The following is a 26,000-nucleotide window of genomic DNA, read 5'->3' on the forward strand; positions in this document are numbered from 1 at the left end:
GCCTCTAGTAGCCACCAAGGAGACCAGTATGCAGGCACTGCATAGGAAATGTGCAACACCCTTGTGGTCAAATATATGCCTCCAGAATATCCATTTCACCAACATCCATGGTCCCAATTCTGACCACAATCGAGTGCTTATCTCCTCCTCCATGCAACAATGCTTACACAGCCACTCCCACACAAGAGTAGTTTGGCATTATAACAGTGCCAAGTGGGACAGCCTCCAAGACTACTATGATTCATTTCCTTGGTTAGATTATTGTTTCCAGTCTTCCAATCCAAACATATGCACTGAATGTATCACCAAAGTAATCCTCACTGGCATGGAAACATACATTCCCCACACTACTCTGAATTGCCGTCCCCAATCTAAACCTTAGTTCTCTAAAAGATGTGCCAAGGCTGTACAAATGAAAAATCAAGCATACCACGACTGGCTGAAATCAAGAACTCTGTCCACCTTCAGTGCTTATACTGAAGCTCGAAATCGATGCAAGAAAACTATTAATACTTCCAAAATAGAATTTGAACGGGCAAAAAGCAGGAAACCTGCAGCCTTCCCAAATGGCAGCCATGCCATTTCATCTCTTGCCAAAGCAATTGGTTGTAACTTTTGCCCTACACTATTCCCACCCCTATCATACCCAGATGGCTTTATTCCATTGTCACCCACAGAAAAAGCTAATTCCCACCCCTATCATACCCAGATGGCTTTATTCCATTGTCACCCACAGAAAAAGCTAATTCCCACTCTGCCTCCAATGCATGCATAACTGACAATGGCAAATGGCCTCCAGTCATTCCAACTACCCAACATACAATGCCTCCTATATTCTTTTGCCAGAAAGAGATCAGAAACCTATTGTCTAAATTAGACACAAAATAATCTCCTGGCCCTGATGGCATTCCTCCAATTGTCCTGAAGGTCTGTGCACCAGAACTGACTCCTATACTATGCCACTGTACATACTCTCCTACTCCACTGCTCACTTACTCACTACCATCTAACTACTGCCCTATCTCACTCACCTCAGTCCTATCTAAAATGATGGAGAAAACCATCAATTCTCAACTCCTAACTACCTTGAAGGTACCCAGCTATTAAGCGACCACAGTATGGATTCCGTCGATGAGCTAATCAACAGGAAATCTACTCTCATACATCACCCATCACTGGACAAATGCCATGGAGAAATTTGGCAAATCCCAAGTAGTTGCACTTGATATCTCTAAAGCCTTTGATCGGGTCTGGCACAAAGGCTTACTAAGCAAACTCCCATCATTTGGATTGTCTCAGGACTTCTGCAGATGAATGCCAGCTTCCTGTCTGGACGCATACGATGTATGATGGTGAATGGCTCCTGATCCTCTCCATCCAACTAATGCTGGGGTTCCACAAACAGAACAAAAGTTCTGTTCTCTCACTAACCCTATTCCTTCTGTATATCAATGACCTACTTCAGTTGACCTCCAACCCAATACATGCTTTTGCAGATTACAGCACATTGCATCCTCCCTTTCATTTGATAAACCTTATTCTACAAAACTCACTTGAATCTACAGAACATTAATCCCCGCCGCCCTCAATTCTGACCTCCAAGGGGGCTCAGATAACCTCGTGAACTTCAATGCTAATCAAACCCAGTTCTATCTTATCTCTCACAAAAAAGAACGATTTTACCCCAATATTTTTGATAACAATCAAATTTCTCTTCATCGAATTACTCGTATAAAGAAGCTAAGACTTCACATCACTTGCCTTAGTAATGTGAAGTCTTAGTTTCTTTATATGAGTTGTCCCAGTGCTGAAAATAGTTCACGTGCAAACTTGTTTGCTTACACTTGGATAAAGGATTAAACCAAGTATATAATTTCTTGGTATCTTTAATTTACACTATAACAAAGTGGAAAAACTTCCAATAACTTTCTCTAATCCAGAGTATTTTAATAATAAGGTGTGACACCTTTTGGCTATGCATGTATGAAAAATATGACTTCTGCATTACTTCAACCCTAGTATCACCTCTGGGTCTTGCTCCCACTGATGAGACCTCAATAGAGGTCAAAACTGGTCTTGGTAGTGACCCTCCCCATAATGCATAGCATTATACATGTTTGCAAGGAGATGTGCTTTGCATTATGGGATATTAAGGCAAGTGATGTGAAGTCTTAGCTTCTTTATACAAGTTGTCCCAGTCCTGAAAACAATTCATGTGCAAACTTATTTGCTTACACTTGGATAAAGGATTAAACCAAGTACATAATTTCTTGGCATCTTTAATTTATAGTATAATCAAGTGGAAAAACTTCCAAGAACTTTTTTTCAAATATTTACATTGTGATCTTTACCTGCATTTAGCATAATTTTTTATTTTATTTCATTCACTACTCCTGAAGATGGATACACAAAACTAGTTGAGTGTGAGAATTTAAAAAAAAAATTTTTTTTTTTTATTACTATCAAGTTGTTACATACAGTTAAATACTGGAATTAGAATTAATCAAAGGCATACTTTTAAAAGAATTGTTTGCTGAGCTGGTATTTGCAAAGATGGTTATTTGCAGTAAGGTTAGGTGGGCAGGGATATCATAAGAGAAGGTATATTTAGTCTCTCACTACAACTAATGAAGTATAGACACTTCATTTTTGATTAAAATACTATGCAAACTCAACATAAGTCTTACTTTACAAAATGACTGTGGTGTACATGACATATAATACTGAGCGAGAGAACAGAAATCTTCCACATCATCAGCTTCTAAGGCACAAGGTGCTGAAGAGAGTACATCTTAAAAGAGAGGAAAAAAAACTCTTAATTGAAATACTCATCCATTATATAATTAGCTAATTAATAATTATTCTAAAGTGAGTAAATATCCTTAAAAATGAATAAATTTAACTTTAAATATTAATTTTTTTAAAATTTTAAAACATGCAGTATTCGTTCATTAGATAAAAACAATTATTCTTAAAAAAACATCAAAGCATTAAAATAATCTAACATATAATAATAATATATAGTATATACGAGGGTAGTCTGAAAAGTTCTCGGCCTCAACTATAGATGCCAACACTATTTGGAAGTTGTTTTTTTTCTAAGTTAGTACATCTGTCATAAGCATCCATGTGAAATTGCAAGTCATTCTCTATCAAGTAGTTTGTTTTATACAACTGTCTGAAGCAAAAGAGTTGTCTGTATCCCTTGAAATGGATAAAATTGAGTATCGTGCGGTTATAAAATTCTTTGTAAAAGAAGGTTTAATGCCAAAAGAAATTCATTCGAAGTTCATAAAAGTTTATGGGCACTCTTCTCCTTCATTTTCAATAATTAAGAAATGGGTTGCCAAGTTTAAACATGGCTGTACCAGCCTTAAAGATGATCCACGTGAAAGACATCCATAAAGTGTAACAACACCAGAAATCATTGATCAAGTGAAGAATGTGATATTGGATGATCGGTGAGTCAAAGTGTGTTAAAATGCCGAGACTTTAGGCATTTCAAAAGAACATGTAGGATATATTTTGCATGAAGAATTGCAAATGAAAAAAGTTTTGCGCAAAATGGGTGCCACGCTTGCTCACAGCAGATCAAAAACACACTTGCATGAAAATCTCTGAACGGTGCTTGGAGCATTTTAACAAGAACAACTGATTTTGTACGTCAATTTATTACTATGGATGAGACATGGATTCATCATTACACACCAGAATCTAAACAGCAGTCAAAACAGTGGACGGAAGCCAGTTGTTCAGTGCCAAAGAAGACAAAGTCGGTTCCATCAGCAGAAAAGGTCATGACATCAGTGTTTTGGGATGCTAAAGGCATTTTGTTTATTAATTATCTTGAAAAGGGTAAAACAATAACCGGGAAATATTATTCCGATCTTTTAACCAGACTAGATGAAAAAATTTGTGAGAAAAGACCCGGTTTACAGAAGAACAAAATCATCTTTCATCAGGACAATGCACTTGCCCAAAACGGTATTTTGGCAATGGGAAAGGACATCCAACCTATTCCCCAGAATTGGCTCCCTCTGACTTCTATCTCTTCCCAAAACTAAAACTCCTCCTTGCTGGTCAGCGTTTTGACTCGATTCAAGAGGTGATTGCAGCTGTAGAGGGATATATATTAGTCTTAAGGGAGATTATGCTGAAAAATAAAAATAACATTGAAATTAGAAATTCGTTTTTTCATTCAGACCACTCTCATATATAATAAAATAAACAAAATAATTTTTATAAATTTCATTAATCTTTATTCATCTTCACTCTCAAAATTTCAGAACTTGATTCTTCATCAGAAACCAAGTCATCGGTGTCTTGAAATAAATCATCCTTTGTACTGTCGAGAGAATTACTAATGCCACACTTTTAAAAAGATTTCATAATAATTTCAGGTTTCACTTCATTCCATGAACTCTTTACCCATTTGCACACCAGCGAAATTCTGACCTTCTTTCTCTTACCAGTTGATGTTTACTCAAAATTTCAAGATTGTCTCCATTTGGCCCAATTTTTGCTCAAAAAATCCTTTCAATGGTTTGGTTATTGATACATCTAAAGGCTGAAGTGTGCAGATGAGCCCTCTGGGATTACGGGTATTTTTGTGTTCATTTTGTGAAGTTCATTCTTAACAGATCGGTTTTATGGCATCTAAACTGATCATATACTAACAAAGCAGGTTTCTGACTTAAACTGCTAGGATGTTCAGACCACACCTCTATCCATGACGTCATCCTTTCCTGATCCATTCTTTTGGATGAATATGAATGCAAACTCCTTTGGGAAGTTTATCTTTGGGCATTGTTTTCCTTTTAAAAATTACAAAAGGTGGCCATTTTGCTCCATCCACACAGCACAACAAAGCAACAGTATAGTGGATTTTTTCATAAGCAGAAGTTTTAATCAGAGCTGTTGAGTCAGAGTCAGTAAAAACGTACCAAATCCTAATGAATTTAAATTGTAATATAAATAATATGTTAAAGGGGTGCTTAAGGGTCAAAAGCCATATAACTGAGAGGAGACCTCCACACAGCCTTCAAAGGAAAGTGGAGAACCAACCAGGGTTTCTGACCTAATGTTTCTGACCTCACCTTCTTGTGGTGCACCCTGTTAGGTATCTACTTGGACGAGGATGGGCTGGCAATTTGGGATTTAGCTGACCAAATTGTATTCTTATTGGCTTAAACAAAAATTTCAAATGATGGTACAACATGACAGAATTTCACGCCGGCTGGGGGTGTCGCCCAGTTAAACAAGGCTCCCGTTGTTTTCGCCAGGGAACCAGGGCAAACAGCGAAAGTCAGCTACTGGAACAAATCCTAAAACTCACCAAAACTCAATATCACCAGAGTTCAAGATCAGTACTATGAACATAAGAAGCCTGAATGGCTTCTTATGAATCCTGATCAGATAAGTACCTGATCGACATAATAGGAGTGACTGAAACAAAAAAGGCAAAAACTGGCGAGATCTTTCTGAGCAACAAATGCAAAATGTTATAATCAGGCAATGACAATCAAGGAAAAGAAGGAGTATCCATAGTATGAGGCTAATCTTCTTGATTGGCAGGCAGTCTCAAGTAGAGTGATGTGGGCAAATATCAGAATGGGGAATATTTATACGCGTGGATAAGCTTATGTGTTCATCAGACATGTTGTAATAGGTTTCACGGTATAATAAGAACACAGATGGTTAAGAAAATAACTATTTATTAACTTAAAGCTAATATTTCACTGGTATTATATCCAGCATCTTCATAGCACACAACACAAAGTTTGTTACAAATGTAAGACAACCACAATCCGGTGTAACAGTGGGGGCTAGTATAAGTGAGCAAAAAGGATATGGAGTTCATACATCTGCTACGAGATAATTACTTGAAACAGCACGTAACTGAAGGGACACGTGGTGTGAGAGTGTTGGACCTGGTTATTGGTTCAGAGGTTATATGCATAAGTAAGGTGACCTCGTTACCTCCAGTTGGTGAAAGCGATCATGTGGTATTGACTTGGGAGGTTGCAAAATCTGTGGATTTTTCTATTAAGAAGGGGTATGTACGAAACTACAGGTTAGGCAATTATAACAAGCTTCGGAGTGAGCTTGCAGCCATCCCATGGCAGAACATATTGCAAGGGAAAGATGTTAGCAGTGCTTGGGATAAAATCAGCGGGTATCTGAGGAAAGCAATATCAGATTGTGTCCCCATGGTCAGGAGGTCAAACAAGGCAGGCATTAGATGGATGAGCAGTAGTATCAAGCTTGAACTACAAAAAAAGAAAATGTTATGGAGAATTTACAAGGAGAAGGGCGATCAGGACACCCATGAGCAGTACAAGGCTCAAGCTAGGAAGGTTACCAGCATAGTAAGAAAAGCTAAATCAGATTATGAGAAGACCTTAGCCAAAGAGATCAAGGGTAATCCCAAAGAGTTCTTCCGCTATGTGGCAAGTAAGAGGAAGAATGACTTCGGAAGGATAACCTTAGTGGGTGCTGATGGTATTGAGGTGACAAAATCAGATGTAATAGTCGAGTTACTGAGTGATCACTTCTCAAAAGTCTATCACCCAAGTGAGGATATCTCTATACCTATAGCAATACCTAATGTGAGAATTGAAGCTAAAGAATCAGAGGTATTAAATATATTGTGAAACTTAAATGCAAACACTGCGGTAGGCTTAGATGGAATATCAGCTCGGGTGTTGCGTGAATGTGCAAATGAATTGTCAACCCCTCTTACCTGGATATTTAATTTAAGTTTGAACTCTGGTATGGTCCCTAGGGAGTGGAAGTTAGGCAAAGTGGTTCCTTTGCATAAGGGTGGCTCTAAAACTGCAGTATTGAATTACAGACCAATCACCATCTCAGGAGTAGTGGTAAAAGTATTGGAAAAGTTGGTTAAAGACAAAATTCAAGAATGGGTGGATCAGGATATGATACTCTATAGAGGCCAACATGGTTTTGTTAAAGGTAGATCCTGCCTTAGCAATCTATTAACTATCCATAATAGAATAACATCAGAGTTGGACAAAGGAACTGGCTACACAGTGGTACTTCTGGATTTTGCGAAGGCTTTTGACAGGATACCCCATAGAACACTGTTACGCAAATTGGAGCAGATGGGAATGGATATTAAATTGGTGATATGGATAGGAGAATGGCTCAGGGAGAGATACCATAAGGTGGTGTATGGAGGAGCCGAGTCCAGAATGAGGCAGGTGACCAGTGGTGTGCCTCAGGGCTCTGTGCTTGGGCCAATGTTGTTTAATTTGTATATAAATGATATAGGAAACGGCTTAAAGGGAGATATTCAGTTGTTTGCTGATGATGCAAAGTTGTGTAGTGCAATAAAAAATCAAGCTGATGTTGAAAGTTTGCAGGAGGATTTAAATAAGCTGGTAAAATGGGCAAAAGAAAATGGATGTCAGTTCAATGTGGAAAAGTGTAAAGTCTTGCATTTTGGGATTAAAAGATTACCAGCTGTGTACTACATAGATGGAAAGGTACTCCAAGAGATTGATGAGGCTAGGGACTTAGGGGTATTGGTAGATAAGGAGATGAAGTTCAGAGGACACATTGCTAAGGTGTCCAAGATTGCACATAGGATTACTTGGTTGTTGAGGAACACACTTACATCCAGAGATAAAGAGGTTATTATTCCCCTTTATAAAGCATTGATACTTCCACATTTGGATTACTGTGCTCAGGTCTGGTCACCTGGATTCCTTGGAGATGAGGAGGCTGTGGAGAGGGTTCAGAGAAGAGTGACCAAGTTGGTGAGTGATATAAAAAATGTTCCCTACGTTGATAGATTGAGAGCTTGTGGATTGCAGAGATTGGTTGATAGGCGAAGAAGAGGGGATATGATAGAAACATTCAAATTACTAAAAGGTTTTTATAGGATTGATGCAGGGGAAATGTTTCAGCTGTGTGATAGTGATGGAAGAACAAGAGGTTATCTCTGGAAATTAAAGAAGAGTGTGGTTAACAAAGGTGTCAGAACAAGGTTTTTTGCCTGGAGGGTGGTGAATGAGTGGAATTCATTGCCTGACTTTGTTGTGAGCTCTTCATCTGTAAATGAATTCAAGAAGAGATATGACAGATATTGTTTTGCTAGTTTGGGTCTCCCGCGATGAGTCTACTGACTCCATGGAGATACCCGTAATAATAATAATAATAATAAAAGTGATTGCAGCGTGCAACACAAGACTAAAGTCCTAATATGGCGCCATCTAGGTAAAAAAAAAAAAAAAATCAAAGTTTTGAAATAGTAGTCAAAAAAATTCAAATTGAAAAAATATAAATTAAAAACTATTAATTTGGTCTTAGGATGACTGTCTCCCAAATCTTTGGTAGATTTATACAGCCATACTTGTTAAGGTTTGGAGTATGTTTTAAGGCTTCTGTTGATTCCAGGAACAACCTCTCTGACTTGTAGAAGATTCTGTGCATTACTTTTGTTTCTTTCCAATTGATCCTGTGTTGCGAAAGTGTCAGATATATTTTTTGTGTTCACTGAGGCGGATGTCCACATTTCTTCCTGTCTGTCCATAGTAGGCTTGATGGCAAGAACAGGGCACTTCATAGACACCTGGATGTGATAAAGGAGTGCATTTGTCCTTAGGTGAACGGATGAGAGTTGCTAATTTTATATAAGGTTTAAATACTGTGCGTAGTTGGTGTTTGTTAAGCACCCTAGATATCTTTTCAGATGTGCCTTTAATGTATAGGATGGTGATGGTTTGTTGTAGTCTTCTGTGGTAGATAGAGGAGATTTATGGGTAGCATTTAGTTGTTATCTATTTTGTGGGGATTATAACCATTGATTAAGAAGGTTTGACGTAGGTGAGAAAGTTCAGCAGTGAGAGCAATGTTACAATTACATTGCTCTTTGGAGCAATGTCAATGTTCCAAAGCAGTGAGAGCAATGTAATTGGAACATTGCTCTCACTGCTGAACTTTCTCACCTACGTCAAACCTTCTTAATCAATGGTTATAATCCTCACAAAATAGATAAAATACTAAATGCTACCCATAAATTCCCTCTATCTACCACAGAAGACTACAACAAAACCATCACCATCCCATACATTAAAGGCACATCTGAAAAGATATCTAGGGTGCTTAACAAACACCAACTGCGCACCGTATTTAAACCTTATGTGAAATTGGCAACTCTCATCCTTTCACCCAAGGACAAATGCACTAATTTATCACATCCAGGAGTCTATGAAGTGCACTGTTCTTGCCATCAAGCCTACTACGGATAGACAGGAAGAACTGTGGACAACCACCTCAGTGAACACAAAAAATATATCCGAAGCTTTCGCTATGGAAAGTCGGGTCTGGCAGACGATGCTTTGGATACCCCAGCACACAGGATCAATTGAAAAAACAAAAGTAATGCACAGAGCTTCTACAAGTCAGAGAGGTTGTTCCTGGAATCAACAGAAGCCTTAAAACATACTCCAAACCTTAACAAGTATGGCTGTATAAATCTACCAAAGATTTGGGAGACAGTCATCCTAAGACCAAATTAATAGTTTTTAATTTATATTTTTTCAATTTGAATTTTTTTTGACTACTATTTCAAAACTTTGATTTTTTTTTTTTTTACCTAGATGGCGCCATATTAGGACTTTAGTCTTGTGTTGCACGCTGCAATCACTTATACTAGCCCCCACTGTTACACCGGATTGTGGTTGCCTTACATTTGTAACAAACTTTGTGTTGTGTGCTCTGAAGATGCTGGATATAATACCAGTGAAATATTAGCTTTAAGTTAATAAATAGTTATTTTCTTAACCATCTGTGTTCTTATTATACCGTGAAACCTATTACATCAGAATGGGGAACTGGACAATGAGACTTATTTGTGCCTATGGTGCACAGAAGGTTCTACTAAGGTAGAAGTGAAGGAATTTTTTTGAGGCTTTAGAGAAAGCAACTGACACAATGAAAAACTGGTTCTTGTTGGAGATCTAAATAGCAGAGTAGGAAATGATTGTCAGACATGCAAAAATATTTTGGGAAAATTTGGAGAAAACAGCAAAGCTAATAATAATGGCAAATACTTGTTGGATTTCTGCTCAGGACATGGACTGGTTATTACTAACACCATGTTCCAACATAAAAATGTGCACAAATTCACATGGAGAGAAGCAGGACCGGCGCATAGTATTTTTCTTGTGTGTGCGATTAATGTTCGGAGTCTTTCCAAAAATGTTTTTTTGAATAAAGTGTGAATAAAACGAACAGGAAATGAAAAACAAATGAAAACTGCTTTACAGTATAATGTTACCTACGGATTAGTCCTGCTTATACAAATTTTTTCAAGTTATATAAATTTTCAAATAATATAAAATAGTAATATAAACTAAAGAGATATATTCAAATATTCTTCACATTAATTTTGCTAAAAGGGACTCTTCTGGCTTTCATTTTAGTGAAATGCTGTCACAGTACATCAATGTTGATATATTGAGGAATATTATTTTCTATTGAAATTAGTGCCAAACCATTTAGTTTTTCTTGACTCATGCTTGATCGCAGGTAGTTATTTATTAATTGTAATTTAGAAAATGTTCTCTCTCCCTTAGCAACTGAAACGGGCAAAGTCAATACTATTCTCAATGCAATCAGTGAATTTGCAAAGAGTTCTTCAAGGTTGCTGTTATAAATCCACTTCGAAACCATTTCTGGTCTACTATTTTCTTCAATTTTTCTAGATAATAATTTCAGTTCTATTTGCAGTTCTTCTGCTTCCTTGCTTTCTTTGTCACTTAATGCTTTTTCTAATGAATTACATTTTTCTTCCAATTGTTGGTCTTCCATGTTATCGCATTCTGTAATGCTGTACAAAAATTCAAAGGGCTCCAAAACGCTACTAAATGAATCAAAACACTCCTTCATTGAAGTAATTGCTGTTGTGAACAAAATGTCAAAAAATTTGGTTTTGAATTTCCTATTTGCATCAACGGGCTCTGGGGTATCTGGTTCCTCGTCAAAGAATTTCTCTCTCTTTCGGATCCGATTATCTAATTCAGGACTAAAATCAACTGTTAAATCCCCATCTATTGCAATGCATTTTGCTTGGGAAATATAATTTTCGAAGGAATCTTCAGAGTTATGAGAAATGAGAAATTCAACGCAGTTGCTGCTGATTTAACATTCATGCTTTGTGATTGTAACAACTTGCTTGTACAATTGATTTCTGTAAGTACGTCGTGCCAGATCATTAATCCACAAATGAATTCAAAACTATCTAATTTTGATGCGATTGATTCCGCTGTTATACGTGTAAGTGAATCTTTTTTCCAATTGAACGACTTTTTTTAACACAGAATAAATACCTTTCAATCCGGTCTTCAAAGCACTAACGGCATTAACATGGCTTTCCCATCTAGTATTGCTTAACGATTTCACTGTCAATTTACAACACATGGACTGAAAAATATGGCAACGCTTTGTCGATCCCGAGAAAAACTTGTAAATTATTTGAATGATTGAAAAAAATTAACAATTTCAAAAGCTTCATTTACTGCATCAACGACAACTAAATTTAAGGAATGGCAGACACATGGAATGAAAAAGGCTCTTGGATTGATATTTGCAATTTGAGACTGCACACCGTTTCTTTTACCTCGCATGTTGGCTCCATTGTCGTAGCCTTGACCACGAAGATTCATAATAGATAAATCACTTTGTTTCAAAGAATTTAAAATTTCTTTGGTCATCTTTACTCCAGTTGTTTCTACAACGTTAATAAATTCCAAAAAACTTTCTTTAATTTACACACTGGCATTGTGATCCTCAGCTGCTTTTTCGATGTGGACGTAATGCACAACAATGGACATCTGCTCTTTATGACTTTGATCAGATGTACAATCCACAATAATTGAGAAATACATTGCATTTTTGACCATGTCCAAAATCTTATCCTTTGTAACTTTGGTGATCAATAAAATAATTTCCTTCTGGATATCTTTTCCCAAGCAACGAGTCTTGTGTGGATTTTCTATTGCCTGTTTTACGTTTTCCTAAGAACGGATCAAATTTTGAGAACAACTCGACCAACTTTAAAAATTTACCATTATTTTCGGTGAATAATTTATCTGAAGACCCTCTAAATGCCATATTTTCTGAGGCCATCGTTAAAATAATTGAAATTATTCTCCTCAGCACTTCATCCCAATTTTTACTTCACTCAAATAGAATTTGTTCGTCAAAGAATCAAATGTTTGTCCACCAGAAAGTCGTCTTTTTTTTTTTTTTTTTTTAACTCAGTCCACTTTCCATAACAATCAAAATTCTGAGTGCTTCGTTCATGTCTCTTCAAAATCAACATCATGTGTTCCCAATCATTTATGCGGGCCTTTGCTAAGGTAAATTCATCACTACTAAATATTTTGCAACAAAAACGGAACACTATCTAATTTGGTTGAATATACAAGCCACATTCTATCCACTAATTCACCATTTGCTGTTTTTCGTTGGAAATATATTTTGCTAAATGATTGCCCAACACTGTCTTTCGGAAAATGTTTAATGTTAGCTCATGCTGGCCCTTTCAGTACTATCTTTTCAATTTGAAAATTCTGTAAGTTTTCTGGCCAATCTGCTATGTTTACAAGATCAGAATAGCTAGTCATCTCCACAGCACTCATTTCTACATCACTATTTGAACATTCTCTTTCAAACACTACGTCAATTGAGTTCCCATCATCCTGTTTAGTTGCACTTGTACCAGTATTTGATTCAATCTTAACGCAAGTTTCATCAGTTTCAGCTCCAGGCCTCAAAATGGTTACAATTCCACCATCATGCTTAAGCTCACTTGTGTCCATTGGTTCGATAGTGTGAATAGAATTATCCTTGTCTTGCCCATCTTGCAGAAAACTATGCAGCGTTCTTTGATTCCTTAATTGCTCTATCAGCCTCTTTTCTCGATTTTGTTTATTCTGCCAACCAGACAATTTTCTCTTTCAATCCATGTTTTGGGCAAAGTGGATTTCCTGGGTTTTTTGGAAAATTTAAAAATGGGTATAAAAATTAGAGAATGATAAAATTATGAAAAAAGTAAAAAATATTTTTATTAAAGTAACATAAATTTGAAAATAAAGATAAAATTACTGTCTTTTAAAAATTTAAGAACGAAAAATATTGATTGGTATTAGATGTTATATTGCTGTTTTATTAAAATCTTTATTGTTTATTAAATATTAACCAATGTGAAAACCTCCCAGAGCTTTACCCAAGTATTTGAGGTTCTATAAGGAAGATAAGTCCCTTGAAATATTGCTTTGGCAAAGTTCTGGGAGGTTCTCACAAATATTTATCCTATATTTTCTATTAATTCATAATTTTTTAAATTTTTAAATTCTTCTAATGAAAACATCAACCCTAAGGGTTGGACCTATAACTCATATTTGAAAATTTCAAAAAACCCAGGAATTCCACTTCACCCCATATTTCTACAAATCTTTTTTAACCTAGTTACATACATACATTTCTTCTAAAGCAAGCGAAATATTTTACCTTTATGTCTTTTATACAAAATATTTCTTTTATACCAACAATTCTTCAATATAAATTGTTGAAAATGTTACAGAATACTAGCCTACTTAGTTCTCTCAGGAATATTCAACGAAAATAGATAAGAGAATTTTACAAGAATGTTTCGCATTGCACTCAAGAGTTCGCCGATTATTTTGTGTCGCTGACGCCGCCCTAACAAACCGCTAATATAACAGACTCGAATGTCGAGAAGAATATGAGTTATCAGTAGTAAGCCGACTTTTAGGGCCAGACCACATGCATCTCATCCGATTAAAATTAGGATACGGCCCTTACACGGAACTCAACAATTAATCATAAGTTGGTTTATGATACATCAAAAAATAAAGCAGAACTATTTTATGTATATTTTCGTAAATTTTAATCAAAAATTACACTGATATAATCGGGTCCAGAATACAATTTCAGAATTTATTTGTTCATTTCCAGGGAGATCTGAAGGGGCCCAAACAGAAGACGATGTACATTCATAATTATATGTACCATTCTGTACTATTTGTTGTTCGTTTAAACTCTTATCTCTTATTTTTTGACATCTTTTAAGAGCCTTTTCTTCTGTGGCGCATGTGTATATTGCACACTTCACACAGGCCACCAGCCAGGCCTGTGTGAAGTGTGAAGACGCAAGGAATAAGAAAAGTCTCATTGACTATGTTATTGTCGATAGTGATGTTTTCCCACTGCATGACACCAGAGTGTACAGAGGATTTGAAATCGGAAGTGATCACAATCTAGTCTTGAGCAGAATAAAATTCAATTTCATAATGAAAAGAAGAACATGTAACAAAGTTTTAAAGAGAATAAAAGTTCAGTAGCTCTACAATGTGAACTGTAGACTAAAATACACAACATTTTTGAAAAAAAAAAAATGAAAGAGTTTGAGAGCAGGAACCAAACCTTGGAGATTCAGTGGTAAGCCCTGAAGAAAACACTGATTGATTCAGCCACAGAGGTTGTGTACAAGGATAGAAAAATCAGAACTCCATGGTGGAAACAGGAAGTTAAAGAGGCAGTGAAGGAAAAGAAGAAAGCATATCAAATGTTCCTGGCAAATAAGTCAGCTTGTGCTCTTAGAGAATACAGAGACAAATGTAAGAAAGCTAAACACTGTGTAAAACTGGCTAAACAAAAGTCATGGGAGGACTTTGGCAAGAACATAGAAAATAAATCTCAATAAGGTGGCAGGATATTCTAGAGGTTGTTGAAGAAGCTCAGAAATGGAGGAAAGAGTGCTGTAAAAGGAATTAGAGATGATAAAGGTGACATGAAAAGAGGAGAAAAACATATCCTTGAAGTATGAAGTAATTACTTCGAAAAATTGCTAAATGAAACAAGCAGTGATGAGAGCACAGTGGTAAAAAACACTGACCAGGAATGCAGTCAGGAATATATATCCATACTTGAAGTAGAAAAAGCCATCAAAATCCTGAAACATGGAAAGGCATCAGGAGTAGATGACATTTGACCAGAAATGCTTAAGTATGGAGATATAAAAGTCTTACAGTGGCTGCACTGCAGAGTTCAGAAGGCACGAAGAAGATAGAGGGACGAATTCCAGATGATTGGAGTAGAGCTCTCATAGTACCCATATATAAAAATGGAAATGAAACTGAATGTGAGAATTAACAGAGGTAATCCTCTACTGACTGTTCCTGGTAAGATATATGCAAGTATACTTGAAAAACAGTTGAGAACGATTATGGAAGAGAAGCTTGGTAAAGAACAAGCTGGATTTAGGCCAAATAGGGGCTGTCAGGATCAGATTTTCACTTTACAACAGATAGTCGAGAAATCATGGGAATATAACAAATATCTGTATTTAAGTTTTGTAGATCTGGAAAAGACATATGACAAGGTTCCAACAGAGAAGCTATTCAAAATGCTACAGTTATACGGTGTTAATGGGGCATTATATCAAGCAATACTTAGTCTTTATTTGAGTAAGTCAGCAATTAGAATTGAAGGATGTACAGGAAGGTGGTTTGATGTTAAATCTCATGTCAGACAAGGATGTACATTATTCCCTCTGTTATTCATTATCTATATGAATCGCATTATGAAGGAAAGTGGTATTAAACCTGATATCAAAATTGGAGGTGTTAATCTCAGTTCTTTGCTTTATGCGGATGATGTTATACTTCTAAATAAATCTGCTATATGTCTGAAAGATTCCCTGACTAAATTGAATAACTGTTATAATAGATATGGTATGAAGATCAGCATCTAAAAGAGAAAGACAAAGAAAATAGGCAGAAACATTGAAAATATCAACTGCATTGTGAATAGAGAACCTATAGAACGAGCAAAACATTTCAGCTACTTAGGCACGATTTTTAGCGAAGATGGAAAATTAACACATTCACTGCCACGGTCCTCAGGCATAGTTTGTTACCACACGCCAAGCACTTTCACTTCTTCAGAGTCAGTGTGAGTAATCTCGCAGCAGGCTTATCAGACAGAATTTTGTTTCATATGCCAACTACGAGTAATTTCGTATCACCCCCACCTATATATTACATGTGCTGACGACTGTGTAACTTGAGTTCAGAGTCAGTGACGTTCAGCAATCATTGCAGTAAGGTTTATTGCATCTAGTCTCTAAAAAGCTTCAATTATGCCATGGCCAGTAAAAGAAAGCTTACTGATGAAGAATTAGAAGCTTACGCATAGGAGGTCGGTAATCGACATACGAGTATATTCATAGTTGGCTTGTGAGGCTCATATATAATATAATATACTATACTTTTGCTGAAATGATTTTCCTTCTACCAAGCCCCCAGAAGTGCTCTCTGCTTTTCGCACAAGCCAAGGGTCCAAATTAAGGTGCTTATACTACAGGTTACCTCGTGCTTGGCATAGGAGGTTGGTAATCGACATACGAGTATATTCATAGTCGGCCTGTGAAGCTCATATACCAACTACAAGTATACTCGTAGTTGGCAGCGAACATGTTAAATATGGAAATAGACAACAGACTCAACAAAGCTGGTATAGTAGGAAGCCAACTGAATAAATTTATATGGAATAAGAGAGAAATTAGCCGAAACACTAAATTAGCTGTATACAATACAGTGTCCAAACGAATTTTAACTTATGGATCTGAGAGCTGGGTTAGAAGTAAAACACTTGACCAAAGACTAGAGACCGCAGATATACGAGTCCTGAGAAAGATCATGGGCATGAACAGATGGCATCAATGGCAATATCATATTAAAAATGAGGATATTAGGAAAGAACTTGTCAGCATCGAGGAATGCATTAGCAGAGCTAATCTCAGGTGGTATGGTCACTTAAGCAGAATGGGAGAGGAAAGATTAGCAAAACAAGTATTTTCTGCCAGGTTGGCAGGAAAAAGATCTAGAGGAAGACCAAGAAACAGGTGGATTGATACAGTAAAAGGTGCCTTAGAAGACAGAAATATGTCCTAATAATATTGGAGTCTTTACAGGTAGCAGACAGATTTGGAAGAAAATTGTAGATAGGATGTTAGTAATGGTGTAAATTTTTCATGCAGTACTATCATATCCTGTACATCCCTTGAGGGTATATTGCAGGAATTTGATGATGATGATAATATGTTAAAATTTCCTATTTCACAGATAACTTGATTAACCTATTTTTTTCAGGTTATATTTTCAGGATATATTTTATGATAATGTATATATATCAGTGAAAGTGTCATGCCATGAAAAAAATTCACAATGGCAAAAAAAAGTGTTAACAGAGTCCGCTGTTTTGGAACAATTTACAATAACAACAGATGGGAAATGGAAATATAATATGTGTCAATATATTATATAAGATGGTGATTGCAAAAATTAGTAGGTTTTGTGGTTCTGATAAAAATGCACCTACGAGGATAGCTTCAAATTTAAAAAGATAATTGCAGTGTTTTCATCATCAGGTGTTAGAATCCGTGAACGTAAAAGGCAGCAATAAAAACATTACCTCTACTTCAGGGCTAAAGAAAGATCAGAAATCTACTGGAGGCCAAACACAACTACCGAGATTCTTTACAGTTTTTGTAACGATGCCAGAAAAGTGTACAGGAAAACCTTGCTTAACGCAAATTAGATATATGCAATAATCAGTTAGCGGATTGGGTGAAATGATACTATTTCCCACTTTACGCGAGTGATTAATCAGTTGAATCATTTTTTTTACATTATGCAAAATTTTAAGTTACGTAAAATTTTTTTTTGTCGCCAATCTGCAGTGAGCAGAAAAGCTGGAAGTCATTAAGAGAATGAAAGCGGTGCTAGTAATACAATGATTGTGTGAAACTGGGGATACAGCGAGTCTACAGTTTGGACTATATTAAATAAGAGCAAAGAATACAAAGAACAAGGAAAAGTTGCTACTACTTCTTTAAGCATGCAGATCACCGAAATAGAAGCCATTTAATGATGGAGATGGAGCATCTTCTATCATTCTGGATTGAGGATTATAACCAAACACGAATATACCTCTTAGTACAGGAAATATTCAGGCAAAAGCTCTCAATATACCTCAATGAAAGAGACTAAATTTCAAGAGGAATGTGAAAGCTTTACTGCAAGTTTAGGATGGTTTGAACGTTTTAAAAATCAAGCTGGATTGCATAACGTAAGTGTAACTGTGGAATTTGCTAGTGCTGATAAAGATTTTGCAGCCAAGTTTCCTGAAGAATTGCAAAGGATAATTCAGGAGGATGATTATGATAACCGGCAAATATTCAATGTCAACAAAATTGGTCTCTTTTAGAAGCATATGCCAACAAAAACTTTCCTAGCTAAAACTGAAGCACCTCAACCAGGATACAAAGTATATAAAGATCCTATGCTTTTATTAGGAGGCAATGCAGAAGGTGACTTTAAACTGAAACCTATGTTAGTTTATCGTGTGCAAAATCCAAGATCTAACATTATTGAAGAAATAAGCACAATTGAAAAGAACTTGGATTTAATGAACTGGATAATGAAGATGTGAGAAACTTGCTCGATTCCCATTCAGAACATTTAAGCAAGAATGATCTCCTTCAACTAGAAGAACAGCATGCACATGAAGAAGAAAATAAGGAGTGTGAACAAGAAGAGAATGTTATGATTAAGAAGCTAACTGCAAAAGAGTCTGAGCTAATTTGAGCATGCTAAGGAAATTTTGTTTGATGCTGATCCTGATATGGAATGAAGCTTCAAAGTGTTGCATCCCGAATGATTTTGATTCAGAACATGAACAAATCATTCAGGGCTCAACAGATTAACTAAAAATTTAATGAAAGGAAAGGCTTGCATTTAGTTAAAACCACATAAGACTGTATTAATTATAAAGGGTGATGAGGTATAGCATTGTATTAAAGTGGTATATTATTCAAAATTTTGTTAAGTGAACAGGAAATCATTTGTATTATATCATTCAGTTAAAATTAGCTTAAATAAGAATATTCCACTGGATGACTTGTAAGAGTAGGTCCAAAGGTCTAATACTTGCTGGCGTATAGCTCGAGGCTGCATAATACACAGAAGGCGAAGTGCGTAAGCAGTTCCAAGAAATCTGCCATAGCGAAAAATGCTGAGATCATCATGAGAATGGCATAGCGCCATATAGGATATCCAGAAAAAAGAAAAAGAAGGCACTGTGCAAAGAAAATATAAGCGACTGCACAAGAAGATACAAGGCTTTTTTTTTCCCGGACTCTTGGTTGTTGGATCGTCTGATCGAAAAGTGGTTCCAGGTCGTGCGATAAGCAGAGGTATGTGTCGGCGGGAAAAATGAAGTAATCTACACGAAATACAGCAGACGGAATTCCAGCGTGAGTTGGCGGACGCTTTCCTAGTAAGCGCTTCTAAACTCGTAGAAGTCTCCCGAATAATCTCCAGAAAGGAAGTGGCCATAATGCGTATGAGGGAAGACCTATCCAGCAGAAATCTAACGCTGCATGTGGCACAAGAAAGGATCCAGTTCTCAGGAACAACAAAGGCAGTACAGACCAGCAGACCTATTCCATACTCAGTGAGGGTAATGTAAAACGTTATTATAGAATTGAGAACTAGTTTGTAGGAAGAAGATTAATGTGAAAATTGTTTCATGTCAGGACATTACTAATTAGAGAACTCTAAGTGATTAATGCAATAAGGTGCAACCTGATGTCCAGTTGTTGAAATGAATTAGACGAATTGTTAGAAGGAATATAGGACAATATACATGTATTACGTGGGTTATGGTTAGAGCTTAGCTTGAAGTTAAAATTAACTTAGTAATCCCCAATTAATAGAGGGGAAAGATGGAAGGGGAAATTGTATTGTTGAAAGCTATAGTGAGCAACTTGCTAGATAATTGTTTAATGCACGCACTGCACAGTTCTTGGAATGAGCTACTTTCTCTAACTTAGTATTGATGTGTGTGATTTAACATATTCAAAGTGTATCTAGATAATATTGTATGTTGTATATAAGGTTGATAATAAACATGTATTCTCTCTTAAATTTGAGTTTTGCCTAATATTGAGCGTCAACTCACCATTCATAAAAGTACGAACCTAAGGCGGAGGGAGCTGAAACGTTAGATAAAATTTGGCCACGATTGATAGAAGCAATTAGTATCTATATATGTGTAGGATTACTGATAATGTCTCTCTGAGTAGTATATTGATCTATCATAGGATATAGACTGGCGCAGCTTTTTAAATATAAATTCGTTTATGTCCGAAAAGGAGACAGGACCAGATTCTGAGCAAACACAGTGCGACAGCAAAGTAAGGGTGATTGATAAGAGGGTAGTATAATAGATAACACAACAAAAGTCCACCGAAATCTTGATAAAGCTATCACGAACTGCATGACAAGATGAAAAAGTCAAGCACGATTCAAACAGCTTTACTTAATTTTTTGTAAAAAAGTAGCTCAATCAAATGTTTAGACATTCAATAAAAATTTAAGCAATTGATTTTTTATTAACTTTGATGATTTTATCCCCTGAATATAGCTTATATTCTAATTTTTTTCCCAAATTTACGCTAACTGATGGATGAATTAATTATTCCTATTGTTTATTGTATTTGCTTAACCATGATTTCGCTAAGCAAGCATTAATTGATGGATTAATTAATTGCGTTAAGAGAGATTTACCTGTACCTATATCTTCTTTTCACAACCAGCCTTTTTAGGCTTAAATGGAGAAATGGCTAGAAAACTTAGAGTCGGGGTTGAAGGTATCATAAATTGAGTAGTCGGAGTCGAAGGTTTTACATTAGTCGAGGGCACATCAAAAGTCAGAGGCACTTCATCCATATTAACTATCTGTGAAAGTTCAAAACTGTCTCGTTTTCTAGTATTTATGATGAATCTGTGAAACTCGATAATTTTATTTTTGAATTTGTCTTGCATTTGTGAAATTTTTGTTTTTGCATGCATGCATAAATCATTTCTCTTCATAAATCTAAAGCACCATGATGGTGACCCTGTAAAATTAATGATATTTTTTTTCTGTTATTGCCAATAATTTTGCTCACTGAATAATTATTTTTGTAGATATGCAGCATCCCAGTCATTATCCAAGTTTTTAATTCGTTTTCAATTTCTGGTCATTTTGCCAGTTTTCTGTGGAGATTGTGTTTTTTAGAATTTACTTCTATTAATTGCTGCTCGTTTCAACCAAATTTGTAACAATTTTTTCTGTAGACAGAGGTTCAATTTACTGCTCTGATGCCCTATTGCCATTCTTTGTTTTGCATACTCAATCACACTACGCTTAAACACAGTCAAATAGCTATGTCTGTGCTTTTTAGAATCCATGGGATTTTAAAAAATTAAATATAACAACATATTGATTACTAGTTTAAATGTGACTGTTAACGACTGTGCAACTATTCACAAACTGATCAACCATTACTGACAAGCAATGATGCACCATAACTTTGCATATATAAAAAATCACATCAGTTTATAAGATGCATACTAATTTTCAGATAAATTTTAGGTATAAAAAAGCATGTCTCAAGGCGAAAAATACAGTAGTATCAATATGAATGATTTCTGCTGATAGAAACAGTGCAATTGTAGGCTGAAACTGTTATATTTTTCAGAGAAAGAGTGAGCCTTTGTTAAATTGTGAATGAAGATATTTGAAAATAATACTTCATTCATAATTAACATGACCCACCATATCATGAGCAGGACTTATTTAAATCTATTTCGTTAGTCTCTTGCTTATAAAATGTTATTCATGTAATTCCTTTTGAGTTTTGTTAGTTAATTATATTTGTAATTTTAAAATATATTATAGACATGAAACGCCTCTATATTAAAGTGTCATTTATTTTATTTGCTTTATTCTTTTAATAATAATATTAGAAACTGTAATGTATGTAATTTTAATATATCCAGAAGATTCTTTGTGATATCATTTGATTGATTGTTGTGAGAAAACATGTAAATTTCTCCTAGTGCGTGAACTACTATATACGAAGGGAAAAACAAATTTGATGTGAGCCTAACCGGTGAGAACCAGTTATTGGCAGGGAAAAGGAAGGAAAGGATATGAAAACGAAAGTAAAGACAGAATCGAATAGGGGAGTATGGGGAACGGTAGCTGGAGGGGAATTTTGACGTGCCAAAAACAGAATTTAAAGGACCGGGAATCACTTGGCAATTTAACTTACCTTTTTCTGAGTTGGATTTTTACCAAAAATTCTTAACGCCTAAGAGTGAAATAGTGCTAGAAATAGGTTAATACATATAAGAAAAAGAAAAAATAGGTGGATAATTTAAACCAAGTGCAGAAAGGTTATATTCTCCCGAGTCTATAAATCAGTCGCAGAAATGGAAGATTCTTTTACGTTTGTGTTACAACAAAGTAAAAGTCAGTGTAGTTCAATCTCCTTAAGATGTGATGAAGCTATATTCTGGTAAGATTACCTATACTATACTTAGTGAGAAGTAACGAAAATTAATCCGCCGAAAGTAAATTGTTTCTAGTTGCTGCATTCAGCGAGTCAAGATTTAATGTGTGATGTGCTAAGACTTTTCCCTCTTCAAGTGACAAGTGCTTTTTATTGAGTTACGTGGTAATTGACTGAACAAGAATATTGAGAAGCATATTTGTTGTAATTTAGGAATCTCGAACTTACAAGAACTAATTTTGATTAACTAAGCTTAGAGAATTACAAATAAATGTCTGATAGTTCACAAGTTGTATTCTTTCTGAATATCTTGAACTGATTTGATATTTAAATGTTTTGAGATGTAATCTTGGTCAGAGTAAAGTTGTGACAGAAGTTCTTTGTAGCAAGAAGAATAAGATCTGTTAATATAGTTTTAATTATAAATTTTAAGCTCAGCTGAGAAGTATAATAGTATCTTAATGAGAGCTTTATATTCATTTAATTGTAATGTCCCTGTTTGAATACTGCATTATGATGTAATTTATGTGACACTGCATTAAATAATTTTATTTGAATTGAATCTTGTATTTGCCTGATTTTTTTCATTGCACCGCTCATTAAAATAATTCGAATTTTAGCAGGAACCCTATATAATAAAGAGAACCTCGGCCTAAAATCAGCATGATAACATAATACAGTTGAAGGTTGATTTATCTAAATTGTTCTTGCAATTCAGAATATGGAGTGGTGCAGTATAATATAAATTTTCTTCATATTCGATTGATATATCAGCCTACAACTAGTTAAATACTAAAGAGCAAGAATTGTAAGACGATAAAACGTGATTTAGAAGAAGTTATGATCCATCAATATGCATATGATGATATAACAGTTAGCTGACTTACAGCCAGCTAACTTAATATAAGTGGGTTAGATGGCTGTAAGTCTTTATATACATTATTTGATATTGCTTAAAGCCAGGTTGTCAATATTTCTCTAATTCTTGCATGAAGTTTGATACACATAACAAACCTACAAAGAAATAACAAATCTTAAAAATTCAGCAAATGTCATAAAGAGCATAGTTTATGGAAGTTCTACCCATTTCTGTAGGTAAGTAACATTCTGCTGTACAAATGTCAAAATGAAATCAAAATTGAAATGATTTGGCCAATTTTAACAGAAATCCTAATTACCCAATTTTATTAAATTCCATCTAGACAGAGTGAAATTCCTATCACTTATGAATTGTTTTTTCCCCAAATTTTGCCAATTAAATGATTCAAATGAAACCAAAATCAGATACACACTGACACATCTTGACATGTACATCCCTGTACCAGATTTTATTGAATTCCATCCATCCATCCAGTTATTGAGTTGAGGTTTTTGTGGCTTGAAATATCCATAGTTAGTATTTTTCAGGTGAAAACCATATAAAACATTTTAGAAAGAACAACAATTATTTACTAGTTTTGTACATCATGTTGTACATGTCTTCAGATGAAATACAAACAGGGAAAAAAAATATTAACAGAGATCTCAGAATTAATAACTGTGACAATAGGAGTCATGATTCTAATTTCTCTCATAGCCCAATTCATTAATACAGAGATCTTTGACAGGAGAAACTCATACCAAATCAAATACACATCAAAATATACATCAAATTCATTAATATGGAGGTCTTTGATATATATTAAAGACCCACATATTAATGAATTAGGTTATGAGTTAAGTGACACAACACATCGTAACAACTGGCTTATGTTCATTCAAAATACAACAGTTACTAATTTAGAAATCACTCTGTTAATAACTTTTTTCCTATTTATATTCAATCTGAAGATGTAAATGACATGATGTATGAAACTAATAATTAAATATTGATCTTTCTAAAAAGTTTTACGTGGTTCTTGCCTGAAAAATACTAACCAGTTACTGTTCTTGTTATTTTAAGATTATGGAAGATGAGGCTAGTGTTTTATGTATGTTAATTGTCTGTTTTCTTCTGGCTTGTTTGCCTTTTGTGAGGAGAAAATCTCACCACATGAAACTGAATATGTTAGTTAGTTTCATACAGACAATTGTACAAGAGTATATTTATTTTTCCTAAAAGAAAACCATGATGAATGAAAATGTTCTTGTCTTCCAGAAATTTCTTTCATGCTGACTTCATTTCTCTTAATAAAGAAAATAATCAATAAAAAATTAATCAAAAATAGACTATTGTTCTCAGATTTGGTCCCTAGGATTTGAAGGGGATAAATTAACTGTGGAAAGGGTACAAAGATGGTTTCAGGACTGTACAATTTTGGTTATGAGGATTGGCTGAGGGAATGTGGACTGCAGAGTTTGATGGATAGAAGGAGAGGTGATATGATTGAGACTTTTAAACTGTTGAGAGGTGGTTACAGGGTTGACACTGGGGAGTTCTTTCACTTGGTTGAACAGCGGGAAGAAGTGATGACAAGAAGCCATCCCTGGAAGTTACGAAAGGAAACTGTGAGAAAGAGGGTGAGGAGTGGTTTCTTTGCATGGAGGATGGTTGAACCGTGGAATGCATTGCCTGATGGAGTGGTGAGAGCGAGAACGGTCAATGAGTTTAAGGAGTGGTATGATAGACTGTGTTTCTTAGGGGTGACCTCCCCTCGATGAGTCTTGACAGACTTTATGTTCTTAGGAAGGACCTCCCACGATGAGTCTTTTGACTCCATGGAGGCCTGAATAATAATGGAACTTATCAAGATATAACTGTCATGGGCTTCTAAAACCAAACTAACATAATTTATCATTTATCTAACCTTCAATTAACTGACCTTTGCATGTCGATCAACTTTTTGTAGATCACCACGTAACTGTACTACAATTATCCGATCCTTTCAGAATAGAAAGTTATGGTAACTTAAGGGTCAAATAAACTGTAGATTATTGTACTTCTGAGGATTCTTGTGTGCTATCTTTTTAATGGTGAAATAATGACTAGGTTCATCTCCTTAGGAAATTGTAATAATGACTTTAGACTCAGTATTCAACTCAATATAAAGAAACCTTAGCTTAAAAGGTTTCAACTATAGTCAGAAATTACCAAATACATCAAAATAATTTAACCACTTAGATATTAACTAGAATGAGTAAATGGACATATACAAGTCAGTGTAATTGCAATGTAATAATAAGCGGGCTGCATATACTATACATCTTTATTTTTACACATTTATAAACTGAATGAAAGTGTGTGTGAGTGAGTGAGTGAAATTTAAATACTGAACAAACTGACTGGAATGGCACTTGTTTACACCACACCAAAACATGGTATCAGCATAAATTTAAGGAGGCCTGTGAAATTCTTATCAACCACCCTAATCTTAACAATAATGGTGATCTAAAAATCGAAAGAATAGATGGCACATATTCTGCCCACTTCATCTTTTGGTCTAATAGTTAATTAGAATTAGGACTGTAAGAAATCTCAGATCTTAATGTGAATATTACAATATTCATGTTCAATTATGGATTAGGCCACCACTTTTGCTGTATTAAAACTATCTACATGAATTTG

General features: G+C 35.3%; 1 protein-coding gene across 2 annotated transcripts in view; it reads right to left on the bottom strand.

Annotated features, from left to right (window-relative positions):
- Window positions 1-26,000, bottom strand: part of TBC1D23 (TBC1 domain family member 23) — a 417,318-nt gene that overhangs the window by 254,796 nt on the left and 136,522 nt on the right. For both annotated transcript variants that reach the window (XM_090412602.1, XM_090412603.1), the window contains exon 8: window positions 2,688-2,791. In XM_090412602.1, the coding sequence (XP_090268728.1) occupies window positions 2,688-2,791 (104 nt within the window). The remainder of the gene's footprint in view (window positions 1-2,687; window positions 2,792-26,000) is intronic.

Source organism: Typopeltis vanoorti, chromosome 23 (genome assembly GCF_054136105.1).
Source record: "Typopeltis vanoorti isolate ZY-2024b chromosome 23, IOZ_Tvanoo_1.0, whole genome shotgun sequence".
NCBI lineage: Eukaryota > Metazoa > Arthropoda > Arachnida > Uropygi > Thelyphonidae > Typopeltis > Typopeltis vanoorti.